The sequence below is a fragment of the Taudactylus pleione genome, unplaced genomic scaffold, assembly GCF_031769625.1.
Source record: "Taudactylus pleione unplaced genomic scaffold, aTauple2 ptg000407l, whole genome shotgun sequence".
In the NCBI taxonomy this organism is placed as follows: Eukaryota; Metazoa; Chordata; class Amphibia; order Anura; family Myobatrachidae; genus Taudactylus; species Taudactylus pleione.
Window position 1 is genome coordinate 4178577 of NW_028284809.1, and position 13499 is coordinate 4192075.

The following is a 13499-nucleotide window of genomic DNA, read 5'->3' on the forward strand; positions in this document are numbered from 1 at the left end:
ACGATTGCTAAAACTCGCTGTGTATGATAACAGAGCTCCAGCCAATCAGCTCCCTACTGCCATCTGTTTGAAAAAACGACACTTGGAAGCTGATTGGCTGGAGCCCCATTTATCGTACGCAGCGAGTTTTATCACTCGTTACGTAGTTATGATCAAACTCGTTGAAAAATAGTCCCCATATGTGATGGCAAGGACCCAGCATCATGCCTCTCTCTATACAGAGCTGGCAGATCAGATGTTACATAATATAATATAATATGATATCAGATATTTGTATACATCTATTCCATCTCAGTACTAGCCTAGGCTGCTTCTACCCATTAGCTGACCAGGGATTGGATGGGAACATTGGGAAGGGCGCCACCACCAAGATGGCTTCTTGGGACGCGTCTGGCGGAAGCCATCTTGCTCGTGGCACGGACGCGCCAGTGACACCTCTATGTACTTCCTGTCGCGTGTCGTCACTTCCGCAGTTTCCAAGATGGCGGGGCGCGTGGTGCTGTCTGCATGCCGGCTGGCAGGTGGGGAACGGGGCCGGGGTCCGGGCACCGGGAGGAGGGTGGTTGGTACTGGGGGGCGTGTCCAGGCCACTGGGCTTGGGGAGGGTGTGAGGGGCCCGAGACCCCCGGTCCCTGTGACGAGTGAAGGTCATGTTCATGTAAAGGTCACATAATCAGCCTCATGTGCAGCAGGGGAGCCTGTCACTGACCTGATCCTGTCCCAAGAGCTGGCATTACCCCCGCCCACTGTGCCCATGCCCCTGGCCTCCCATCATAGAGTACTTGCCCCAACCCCCTCTGCCCATGTCCCTGACCTCCCATTATAGGGCAATAATCCCCACTCCCTGTGTCCATTCCCCTGACCTCCCCATCCTAGAGCAATAACCCCCACTCCCTGTGCCCATGCCTTCCCTTCATATGTCAATTACCATGCCCCATCCACCCCATAACAGGACAATTACCCCCCACACACACCCTGTGCCCATGCCCCATCTTCCCATCATATGGTTGTTAACCTCTTGTGTATATGCCCCCTTCCTCCTTGCAGGTCAATTTCCCCCTTACTGTGTCCATCACCCTTCCTTTACCCATGTTCCTGGCTTCCCCATCATAGGGCATTACATGCCCCCCATGTACCTAGGCCCTGCCTCACCAAGATGGTGTAATTACCTCCCCCCTCCTTGATAGGGCAATATTATGATCATTTATTTATATGGTGCCACAAGTGTTCCGCAGCTCCTCACAAAGCATAAACAAATAGGTGACCAGTGACTTACAGTATAGTACAAGGACATGGATAATATACTTGTGCATATACATTAGTGACCATAACACCCACATAAGCAGCAGAGCATAAGCAACCAAGTGTTAGCTGCCCTAGTGGTAAGAAGTAAAAAAGTGAAGTAGGGAGAAGCACAAGAGGGTAGAGGGTCCTGCTCGTAAGAGCTTACATTCTAAAAAGGAGGGGCAGACAAACAGATGTGACACAGATGGGGTAGGCGGGGAGGAAGGAAGATGTAGCAGCAAGTTAGGATGAGAGCTGGAAGGCTTTAATGAAGTAGTGGGTCTTGAGAGCCCGTTTTAATGCTTGTGGAGAGTCTGAGGGAGAGAGTTCCAAAGGTGTGGAGCAGTGCGGGCAAAATCTTGGAGGCGGGAGGAAGTAATTAGTTGGCATGAGAGGCGGCGTGAATTAGTTGAACGAAGAGGGCAGACAGGACAGTGAAGGGAGATTAGATCAGAGATGTAAATGGAAGAGGTTTGGGTGAGGGCTTTGTAAGAGAGTGCGAGAACCTTCAATTGGGTTCTGAAGGGGAGACAGTGGAGGGCTTTTAGGAGAGGGGAGGCAGATGTAGAGCGTTTTTAGAGGAAGATAAGCCGAGCAGCAGCATTGAGGACAGACTGGAGAGGAGAGAGATGGGATTTGGGGAGGCCAAAGTCCTAACTGGAGATGACCAGTGAGTGTATGAGGGTTTTAGTATATAATATACCCCACTGTGTCCATAACCCACTCCTCTCCATCATAGGGCAATTGACCCATTCCACTCCTGTGCCAGTGCCCCTATACTCCCTATCATAGGCCAATATACTCCCTGTGTTCCTGTTCCCATCCTCCCCATCAGTTTAATTACCCCTCTGTGCTCTATGCCCATGCTTCCGTCTTCCCCATCACAGGGCAAATTCCCCTCTCTGCTTATGCCTCCTTATAACAAGGCAATTACCCCACTACACTGGGCCAGACACACTAGTCATCCCTGTGGCAACTACCTCTCTGTACTGTCCCCTCTCCATCCCATCTTCATACTTTACGCAACGTTTTGGGTGATGTCACATCTTTTGGATTTGGAAGGGGGGGGATTTTTTTTATTTTATTTATATATACCTCTTACAATATGTGATCGGAGAGCATTCATGTGTCCTGTCTTCAGACCTGCACTGGGGCCCAGTTTAACCATGTAATGAATGTGGCTTGTGCTTTCCCTCATTATATCAGTCACCCTCTGTTCATAGCGCTCGTATCTAACCAGTGCTGATAATCTGCCCCTTTCTTGTGTTCCAGTGTTCAGCAGGCTCCCGGCCCACAGTCTGCGCATTGCGGTAAGTAGGACCAACGGATATATCGGATCTATCTCAAAATATCCATTTGAGATATGTATATCCTTTTTTGTTTGTTGTAATAGGCTCAGATGATTTGCTTTGCCTATATTATGATTAGCACGTCTCTGGCAGAGTGTATCTAACTCATGGCTCTTCCTGTCGGGTGTTTGTGCATATACCACTGGATTGAGATTAGTAATGCCAAAAGGTTGAGTTCAACCCAGGCGACTTTAGTGGAGGCTACACTTATGTTTTCCCCGCACCAGACGCTGCAGTAAGGTGTACCTTGTTTTGCACTGCTACAGAGCGTATCTAACCAACAATTAGTAGCTTAAGACTTCTACCTGAGTGCAGGAAAACTGAACCTATACTGCAGGCTCTTTCTCCTTAACAAAGTTACTAATAACATCTGAGGGGGAGGATATTTTCCCTGTGCATAGCAGACAGTCTGTCAGTCATCCTACCGAAGGTCCCTTCACTCGGCCTCCGTTAGCAGAAGCAGTGCAGCAAATGTAAATAGGGAAATTAAACCTCTCAAGTTCTGTCAAGGTATGGAGACTTTTGCACTGAGATTCGTGCATGTTAATAGTAGATAGTGTATATATAAAAGGTGTAGCAAGTCAGGGTATACAGCATCCTCCCCTTCCCAACCAAGCTAATTTATACGTTAACCAGTGTCCATTTTCTGTGGTAATAAGGGGGGCATTGCCCAATAGTATGGGGTATGGTGCTGTGGGCATCAAAGGCTTCACCTATTTCCTTTTTTTATAAAAGTTACAATTAACTCTTTCTTCCATGTAGGCATGGCCCAGCCCTGCGGCCCGCTTTTGCCCCCTGCTGTACAGGAACTACGCCACCGAGGCCAAAAAGACCTACACTCGGGAGAAGCCCCACGTCAACATCGGCACCATCGGGCACGTAGACCACGGGAAGACCACGCTGACAGCGGCAATCACTAAGAGTAAGTCATTACTGGGGTGTTGTGTGCAGGGGGTCTGGCTGCTCTCCATAAAGGCTCTCATTAGTACTGCATAGTAAGTGTGCAGCGTATACTGTGGGTATAAAAACATTAGGGGCTGTGTATTTGTTTATAGTCACCCATCCCCTACGCCTTGCCCCTCCTAGAGATCTTACACTTACTATATCTTTGTTAAGTGCAAACCAGCGTCTTGGAAATGTCATACGTCAGGTCGTTTGCTAGTTACTGTGCACGGTCTTGCAGGTTATTTTTTTATCCCTGTCAATCATCTCTCTTTTATCCCCCCCCCCCCCCCCCCCCCTCCCAATCTACCTGCCTCCTGTGTGTGTGTGTGGTTTGTTGACCAGTGTTTGTGTCACTTCAGTCCTAGCAGAGGCTGGTGGGGCTCAGTTTAAGAAATATGAAGAAATTGACAACGCCCCAGAAGAGAAGGCGCGTGGTATCACCATTAATGCTTCGCACGTAGAATATACCACAGCTAACCGCCACTACGCACACACAGACTGCCCTGGACATGCTGATTATGTCAAGGTGAGTACTGCCTTTCGACAGAAGTATTTGCTTTTGGAAGTTATGTTCTTGTTTTCTAAACGGATGATTATCTTCCTGTTCCACGCAGAATATGATAACGGGGACCTCTCAAATGGACGGCTGTATTTTGGTTGTAGCAGCCACGGACGGGCAGATGCCACAGACACGGGAACACTTGTTGCTGGCGAAGCAGGTGGGAAAATGGTCTCCCGGCATAGATGAGGCGTTTTGCTTTGTGCATATCAGCATAATTATATGAATGTTCCCATTGCTCTCTGCATTTATTTAAATAGTTTTTATTTTAAATCCTGTATTTTTTTTGCCAGACAGTCTTAATGTTTGTATGCCCCATGCATGTTTCAGTTCTCCTATAGTGTACCTGCACGCGTTTTACCATTATTCATAAAATGCAATAGCCCCTGAGGAAGCGGTGAGGTCAGTGGGGGACTCTGGAGGGCCTTTTGTGTACTGAGCCAACCTCCATGAATATAACATATTGTGCAGCACGTGACCGGTTCATACGCACAACAGCTCACACGCCTGTGTGTTTCCCGCCACAGATCGGGGTACAACACATTGTTGTGTTTATTAATAAGGCCGATGCCGTTGATGACAAGGAGATGCTGGATCTTGTGGAACTTGAGATCCGGGAGCTGCTGACAGAGTTTGAATACGATGGGGAGAACACGCCCGTGGTTACAGGATCTGCGCTCTGTGCTCTTGAGGTAAATATTGGGGGCATCAGGGCCAGCTCCGTTCTATTGGTGCCAGCGGTGGGGGATAAGGTTTTGATGGGCGACTGTGACATCTGGAAGCTGTTTTTTATTTTTTTTCTAAACTTGTGGTGACTTAAAATTGCTGTCGTATTTCCGATGATTTATTTGGGATTTTGAATTTGGTAAATTGACCATGTTTGGTTTAGCTGGTAATTTAAGGTCACTCCTCTCGGATAAGGATGGAGAGATGAAAGGATTTAGCGCCCATGACAAGTTGATCTTGCTTTTACAGAACCGCAATCCAGATATTGGCCTGAATTCTATCATGAAGCTCCTGGATGTTGTGGACAGTCACATTCCTGTCCCGGAGCGCGACCTTGACAAGCCCTTCCTGCTCCCGGTGGAGACAGTGTATTCTATTCCAGGTACATAACACTGCAGCACGCCTTTATTCAGGAGATAGTTAGATTCCTGCTGCCCCAATGTCTAACGCCAGTCACTGACTTGGATCCATGAACAGCTCTGCTAGCAGTAGCATGTTCCACTGCAAAACTTTTCCGCAACAACACAGTTTTTTTTTTATTATTATAGAGGACAGTACTGTATGGTGTATAGGCCACCATAGGCCTTGGTTTTACACCTAGTGCCTCAGCACTGCTGGTTTGTATCTCCGGCGTGTATTATAGTGCCCCAGGCATCAGTATAACTGGCAATCTACCATCAAAATCAAAACATTTATCATTAACCACTTGCCTGACACGACCGCGGCAGATGCGACCACACCAGGCTGGGCTTTCCCTTACATGGTCGCATCTGATTCGACCAGTCAGATTCGCACACTGGGCAGCTGTGGGAAGATAATTTTCCCGCAGCCGCCCATCTCGGAAGGACCTCCTGGCCCCTCTGCCCCCAGTGTGTCCCGATCACTGTGGCCCCGTCTCCCCCTGTGTATACCCTGGCGGCCCCCCAAAGCAGCAGCCTCCAAGGAAGCCACTAATCTTCTTCCCCTTTTTAAACTATATTAAATAAACAAAAAAAAAAAGACAATTTCTTACCGGTTTTACCAATAAAAATTTGTCCGTTAAGTGGTTAAAGCACCTGAAAAATACGGATTCAACTAGAAATGCCAATTTGCCATAGTTGTGGAGAGGTTGTACAACTTTTCTACAAAACACGACCTGGGAGAAGCATGAAAAAGTGGGGTAACCATCCTGGACCCCCAAAAATGTGGCAACTGAAATGGCAAGCCCACATTTGGAAAGTACTGGAGGTTCTTACAGAGCTGTCAAATGACTGTTTTTTTGCACTTATTAATGGTGGAGAAATGATAGCGAGCAAGTAATTTTCTTCAGCATTTTGGGGTACAGACAAATGTCTGTAAAGTGATTTTTTTTTTCAGTGTTTGTAAAAAGTTGATAAAACACCTCTCAGCTCAAGTTGAAAAACCCCTCTCCCATCAATAGAACACCTCCACCTACCTGTCCCCCATCATGTACACCTCCTACCTGTCCCCCCATCATGTACACCTCCTCCTACCTGTCCCAAATGTACACCTCCACCAACCTGTCCCCCCCCATCATGTACACCTCCGCCTACCTGTCCCACATCATGTACACCTCCACCTACCTGTCCCCCCATCATGTACACCTCCACCTACCTGTCCCCCCATCATGTACACCTCCACCTGCCTGTCCCCCCATCATGTACACCTCCACCTACCTGTCCCTCCATCATGTACACCTCCTCCTACCTGTCCCAAATGTACACCTCCACCTACCTGTCCCCCCATCATGTACACCTCCACCTACCTGTCCCCCCATCATGTACACCTCCTCCTACCTGTCCCACATCATGTACACCTCCACCTACCTGTCCCACATCATGTACACCTCCACCTACCTGTCCCCCCATCATGTACACCTACCTGTCCCCCCATCATGTACACCTCCACCTGCCTGTCCCCCATCATGTACACCTCCACCTGCCTGTCCCCCCATCATGTACACCTCCACCTGCCTGTCCCCCATCATGTACACCTCCACCTGCCTGTCCCCCCATCATGTACACCTCCACCTGCCTGTCCCCCCCATCATGTACACCGCCACCTGCCTGTCCCCCCCCATCATGTACACCGCCACCTGCCTGTCCCCCCCCATCATGTACACCGCCACCTGCCTGTCCCCCCCCATCATGTACACCGCCACCTGCCTGTCCCCCCCATCATGTACTCCGCCACCTGCCTGTCCCCCCATCATGTACTCCGCCACCTGCCTGTCCCCCCATCATGTACACCGCCACCTGCCTGTTCCCCCATCATGTACACCGCCACCTGCCTGTTCCCCCATCATGTACACCGCCACCTGCCTGTCCCCCCATCATGTACACCGCCACCTGCCTGTCCCCCCATCATGTACACCTCCACCTGCCTGTCCCCCCATCATTTAACACATTATTGAGCTTTTTAGAGAAAAACACCTGATTTGGACAGATAATGCTATTTGAACCCCTCACAGCTCTGTACATGTTTTGGGACACACTTGTAATCCTTCCTACATCTTGTATTACAGGCCGGGGTACTGTGGCGACCGGGACCATGGAGCGAGGGACAATTAAGAAGGGAGATGAATGCGAGTTCATCGGGCGTAGCAAATGTTTGAAATCGGTGGTAACAGGTACACTCATGATCCCCTTTGTTGTTAGGGCCATGTGAACCAAGTCTAGCAGATACCTGATCCAGTGTGTTCTCTAACCCCAGGCATTGAGATGTTCCACAAGAGCTTGGACCGGGCAGAGGCTGGAGACAATCTCGGGGCCCTGGTCAGGGGATTAAAGAGAGAAGACATCCGGCGAGGCATGGTCATGTGCAAGCCAGGCTCCATAAAAGCCCACCAGAAGGTGAAGGCTCAGGTAGGTGTCCTCGTGTATGAAACTAGAGTCCGATCTCAGTGTCTCCGTTTAGTCCTCAGCGTTGCCACAATTTGTGCTTTTGTTTTAGGTGTACATCCTCAGCAAGGAGGAAGGAGGACGACACAAGCCTTTCGTCAGCAACTACTTGCCTGTGATGTTCTCCCTGACTTGGGACATGTCCTGCCGTATCACTCTTCCGGATGGGAAGGTTTGTGGTGCTCCTCATGGGTTTCATCTTCACTTCTAAATGGGGAATATTTAGTATGCTCTTCTCTTCACACTTTCTTTTGGGAAAAGACAGACTTTCTTCTTGTCTCTGTTGTGGAGGCAGAGAGTGCGTAACCCAACCCCATATTGTGTTGTTTTTTTCCTCCCTATATTCGGAGGTGTGCCCCCATTGTAACCTGAAACTCTGTCCCTTCCAGGAGATGGTGATGCCTGGAGAAGACTCCGCTCTGGTCATGACCTTGCGGCAGCCCATGGTCCTGGAAAAGGGACAGCGCTTCACGCTGCGAGATGGAAACCGAACCATCGGAACGGGAATTGTGACGGACATCCTGGAGATGACACCAAAAGATGAAGAGGGCTGGGTATCCTGAGCCTCACACACATGGACTTGTCTTGTGGGGGAAGAGGGAGGTATTTCTGCTGGATTGTAGACCCCCCCCAAATAATGACAGACGCAGCACTTGAACTCTTCCTTCACCCCCGGCCTCCGATTCCACTGTAAAATACGCCTCATCCTCAATAAAATGAGTTCTGCCCCATTTGCTCGTGAAGGAGTCACTGGATGGTTCTTGTGTTCAGGTGGTTTGATTTGGGCCTCCTAGGAATAGGGATTGTATCTGTCCCACTCTCTACCACTGGTGACCTATATGAGTGCGTCGTCCGGGTGCATATGGAAGGAGAGTGATACAGAATTCTTTCAGTACAATGGTGGTTGTTATGGTAACACGTCACGTTAGTGTCACGGCTATTGGCTCATATATGGGAGCACCGCCCTAATGTGCTCCGTGTATTTTTCATGCTTTTTTATTTTTGCCTATTTGATTAAATATTTTTTTTGCATAATGTACGGACTAGAAAATGTGTAATTCTTAAAAAGGGAAGGATCTGGATTCCGTTATAATAAAGCACACACAGAATTGAAACAAAATATTTTTGAATTTGAACAAAGATCAATGTATAAACAGTCTAGACTAACATACAAATGTGGCCCCACATAACGCTTTCTAGTACATGCTGTTAAATCCCTTCTGTAGACTATTGGGGGTAACAAGAACGGTGGGTGTGTCCTGAAGTGGGTCCTTGTGTACTGGGCCAGAAGCCGTGGCCCTTTAAGGAGGGATGTGACGGCAAGCGTGTCCCATCTCTGAGCTGCTGAAACCGTTTTGGGTGAAGGCCTGTTCTTTGATTACATTTGAATGGCTGCGATGGTAGAGACCATGCCCTATGGGCCCGTCAGAAGCTTAGAGGCTTCTCCAGTTACCTTTTTCCTAAACCCTCGGTGATTGATCTGTCACTACGGGTGTGTCCAATTGGACTTGCATATGGGGTTACCCTCTAAGATTGTGGGTCCAGGGTCAGACATTCAGTTTTAGGACCTTTATAATATCCCTTTTACACCGACTAAAAAATCCCGGGTTGATGCACGTGAATGCGCATCAACCTGGGATTTTTGTCTGTGTAAACGGATCAACCCGGGTCCAGTGACCCTGGTATCCGACCCGGCTGGATTGCAGGGTTGTGCATGGGTCATTCCCGTGTCACCCTGTAGTGTAAACGGCGCAACCCAACAATAAGTCACAATGACCCGGGTCGCGCCCGTTTGGTCGGCTTCAGTGGCGCTTAGAGATGACCTAATCTCCAAGCTTCCACTGCTGGGCTGACCAGAACGGAGCAGCGCAAAGCCTCCGAACCGCTTCGGAGTATGGTAAGGTTGCGGAGGGGAAGGGTAAGAAGCGCTGCTCCCCTGCACCGGAGAGGTGAGAACGGCGCCGCTGTGTAAAAGGGGCTCTGATCTGGGTTGGAAACGTGTTCCAATTCCCAGATCAGACCCGGGACTTCGTGCTTTCCTATACCCCTTTTACACCAATCTGTCGGGAGCAGTGACCATGGAGGAAGTTACAATACTGTGCCACCCCAAGTGTTGCCACAGAGGGGCTGGCAGAGACCATAGTAAGATGTACAAAGAGTAGCACCTGTTGACTTGGCTCTTGGATAGTAACTACCAGCACCTGAGAAATGAGACTAAAGTGTCATGGGGCTGGGAAATTTGATTAAAAAAAATAAATTTCTTCTTCAGGGTCCATAGGCTCCACAAGGAGACCGGGCACCACGCTTTCAGCTCCCAGGATACACCGGTCCACTCTTCCTATAGCCAGAGGCACCTCAGTTTCGTTGGTGCCGGCCGGAGTCGGGTTACCATTACGCAGGGGGCTGCACAGGCAGCCCTAAAAGCTTTTTATTTTAGGAGTTATTCTGTTACTTTTATTCTACTAAGAGCGCGCAGCAGACTGTCCATAGGACATAGGAAGCCGAATGGGTCTCATCGGCCTATCCTCAACCTCAAATTCCTGAACAAATTAGGGTGCCAAGGTTCAGGATGGAAACCCTACACTCCATCATACTGGCTATGGAACCTGGGGATTTTATGGTATTGCTGGATATTCAGGACGCATACCTATATGTACCTATAATGCCCTCTCACCAGCGTTATCTCTAGTTTGCTATACTACAGCAACACTTCCAATTTCGGGCTCTACCCTTTGGCCCATCCACAGCTCATGGGTATTTACCAAAGTTATGGCGATCATGGCGGTCCATCTGTGAAGTCAGGGTGTCCGGCTGCTACCATATCTGGACGACCTCCTGCTTATTAGCAGGTTCTCCAGAAGTGCTCCACCGCCATCTGCAACTAACAATTGCTTTTCTACAAGCGCATGGGTGGTTAATCAATTGGAAAAAGTCCTCTGAATCCCTCACAGAGGTTGATGCATCTGGAAGCCCTTCTGGATTCTCAACAGCAGAGAATCTTTCTGACTTCAGACAAGATCTCCACATTACAACTACGAGTATGTAGATGCCTCCACAGTCGATGGGTGACAATCCACTCGGCGATGCTGGTTCTGGGATCCATGGTGTCCACCTTTGACATGGTGGAATACGATCAGTTTCATTCCAGACCTCTACAAAGGCTGATCCTCTCCAGGTGGAACGGATTACCCCATCAGATCAAAGCTCAGACAATGATGCTCTCTCCGAAGGTGCGTCTGTCTCTGTCTTGGTGGCTACTGACATCTCATCTAACCAAGGGTCGCCCCTTTTGGATCCCGGACTGGGTAATCCTAACAACGGATGCCAGTCTGAGGGGCTGGGGTGTAGAGACTAGTCTGCACTCTTTTCAGGGCCGTTGGACAGCGGTCGAAGCAACCCTCAAACTGGCCAAACACATACTTCAGGGGAAATCCGTGCAGGTTCAGTCCGACAACGCCACAACGGTGGCTTACATCAACCATCAAGGAGGCACGCAAAGTCGGGCAGCAATGACAGAAGTGCACGCATTCTGACATGGGCAGTGTGTCATCTCCCGGCCATCTCTGCAGTGTTCATACTGGGAGTACTCAATTGGGAAGCAGACTTCCTCAACCGTCACAACGTGCATCCCTGGGAATGGTCTCTACACCAAGAGGTGTTTCTACTTCAGGGTCCATAGGGGGTCCACAGGGTTGACCTTGGGGTATAGCTGGATCTGGATCCATGGGCACCACGCAGTTAAAGCTTTGCTGCTCCCAGGATGCACTTGGGTCCGTCCTCCTCTATACCCCGCCCCGGCCACAGGCACCTCAGTTTTAGTTGGTGCCCGGCCGGAGTCGGGTCACCCTGCGCAGTGGGGCTGCATAAGCAGCCCCTAAGCTTTATTCTTTATTTTTTAAAAAAGAAGATTTTATTATTTTATTTTTACTGTCTTCAGAGCGGCAGCATCAGACTGTCCATCTGGACGTCTATGCTGCCGCTCCAACAGCCCCGCTGGCGCTGCGACGCCGGTACTGATCCGGGGATCGCAGCGGGACCCCGGAGTCAGTGCTAGCGTGGCTCCGGGACCACCCAAGGACTGCTGCCGGACTGAAGGGGCCAGGTAAGCCGCGTGCAGCGCTGTCAGCGCTGCACGCGGGGATAATGCAGTCTTCATGCCGCTGGTCTCTGGGCATACCCCGCGTGTCCGCTGGCCCCCGGGGTGTAAGTACCGGCGGGGAACCGGCTTCCCCGGGGGTTTAGTACTAGCAGGGGAGGCAGCCTTCCCTGCTTCAGCGCTCCTCCCCTCAGCCCAGCGCGCCTTCTCTCGTGTGCTGGCGTCGCTGGGCTGTAATCTCCTGGCCACTCCTCCTCAGAGCTCTCCGGCGGCCATCTTCCTCAGGCAGCATCACAGAGCTCCCAGGCAGGCTTCCAGTGGACCAGTCCCCCTGCGTACCTCTCCCCCTGCAAAGGACAGTGTTCGCAGCGCTATAGCCCTCCCAGACACTGAATCTGGGAGGTTGATTGTAGCGGAAGGTGCAGTGAGTATAACTTCTTTGCATGGTATGTGACTATTGCTAGTGCTGCTGTCTGTGCTTATTTTCTACTTACTGTCAGCTTTTTACCTATCCCTTTCCTTCTCCTACGGCCCGCAGGTGCGTGGGGGAGGGGTGTTCTTTCTGTGTACCTCACTTATATAAATCTACGTATTTGTGAGGTCCGTCACATACTGCGGTGTGCTCCTCAGTACCAGTTTGTGGGCTGTTTGGGTTGCATACTTGGGAGTGCGTGGGTGTTATACGCCTTTCCTCGTTTCGGTGAGACACTTTAAAAAAAAAAAAAAAAAAAAAAGTTTGTGTCATGTCTGATGAGGGGAATGAGCGCTCCGAGGCTCCTGTGTTGTTTTCCTGCCGACGCTGTTCGGCAGGGGTTGACGGGGCAGAATTGTCTGAGGACGGTCTGTGCGGGCGGTGCCAGTTGGTACCTGGACCCTCTAAACCCCCGGTGGCGCAGGATCCTCCGTGGGCAATGTTTACGCAAGTGCTGGCGTCAATCGCGGACCAACTTGCGGTCCCGACTGCGGCCCCTTCTAGGGCGTTGCCCCAGCCTACCATGCCCCGTTCCCCGGGTGTGACTCGTCTGGTGCAGTCTCCTCCCGGGTCTCAGACTGTGGGTCCTTATGCGGGTTTGCCGGTATACGTGCAAACCCCCACCGTGCCGCAGCAGTCGATGGTACCTTTTCAGGGGTATCCTCAGGCAGTACCCCCGCCTTGGGTGGACGTCCTCTCCAGCTCTGTTCAGAGTCTGGCGGCTTCGTCCTCGGCTTTTCAGCATATGTTGCACAGTGATTTGCCCCCACGGGCGTCCAAGCGTTCCGTTCCGGCTTCACCGGCGGCTCAGTTCACGGACACGGACGTGTCTTCGGATGACGGGGAGATCCATGAAGACTCTGACTCGGATGCCGGGGCCCAGGAGATGGAGGCTAAGTCTTCCATTAATGTGCCGGCATTGGTTAGGGCGGTGCGGGCCATCCTTCACATTGAGGAGGATGTGCCCGCCCCCAGGTGAAAATACCCTAATTTTAAAAAGGCCAAGGTAGCTTCGACGGTTTTTCCCCTGTCCGATCAATTGACGGATCATATGGCAGGGGCCTGGCAATTGCCCAGCAAGAGGTTCCAACCGCAGAAGCGGTTGGCTTCGAACTATCCATTTCCGGAGGCTCATTGCAGGAAGTGGGAAACTCCTCCAGCGGTGGAT

At 50.5% G+C, this 13499-nt stretch overlaps 1 protein-coding gene across 1 annotated transcript; it reads left to right on the forward strand.

Annotated features, from left to right (window-relative positions):
• The first annotated feature begins 423 nt into the window (after positions 1-423).
• TUFM (Tu translation elongation factor, mitochondrial) lies at positions 424-8507 on the forward strand. The gene is made up of 11 exons (XM_088446854.1): positions 424-521; positions 2557-2594; positions 3396-3555; positions 3938-4104; positions 4193-4297; positions 4665-4829; positions 5113-5245; positions 7388-7492; positions 7576-7727; positions 7816-7935; positions 8153-8507. Exons 1-11 carry the CDS (start codon positions 440-442, stop codon positions 8324-8326), a joined length of 1401 nt encoding a protein of 466 aa, XP_088302980.1. The 5' UTR covers positions 424-439; the 3' UTR covers positions 8327-8507.
• The last annotated feature ends 4992 nt before the right edge of the window (positions 8508-13499 follow it).

What these genes read in the sequence shown, in the direction of transcription:
- TUFM (XM_088446854.1), top strand. Translation starts at nt 440, where the DNA reads ATGTACTTCCTGTCGCGTGTCGTCACTTCCGCAGTTTCCAAGATGGCG. An exon ending in ACTTGTTGCTGGCGAAGCAG is followed by an intron (nt 4,298 to 4,664) that starts GTGGGAAAATGG and finishes TTCCCGCCACAG; the next exon opens with ATCGGGGTACAACACATTGT. An exon ending in GACAGTGTATTCTATTCCAG is followed by an intron (nt 5,246 to 7,387) that starts GTACATAACACT and finishes CTTGTATTACAG; the next exon opens with GCCGGGGTACTGTGGCGACC.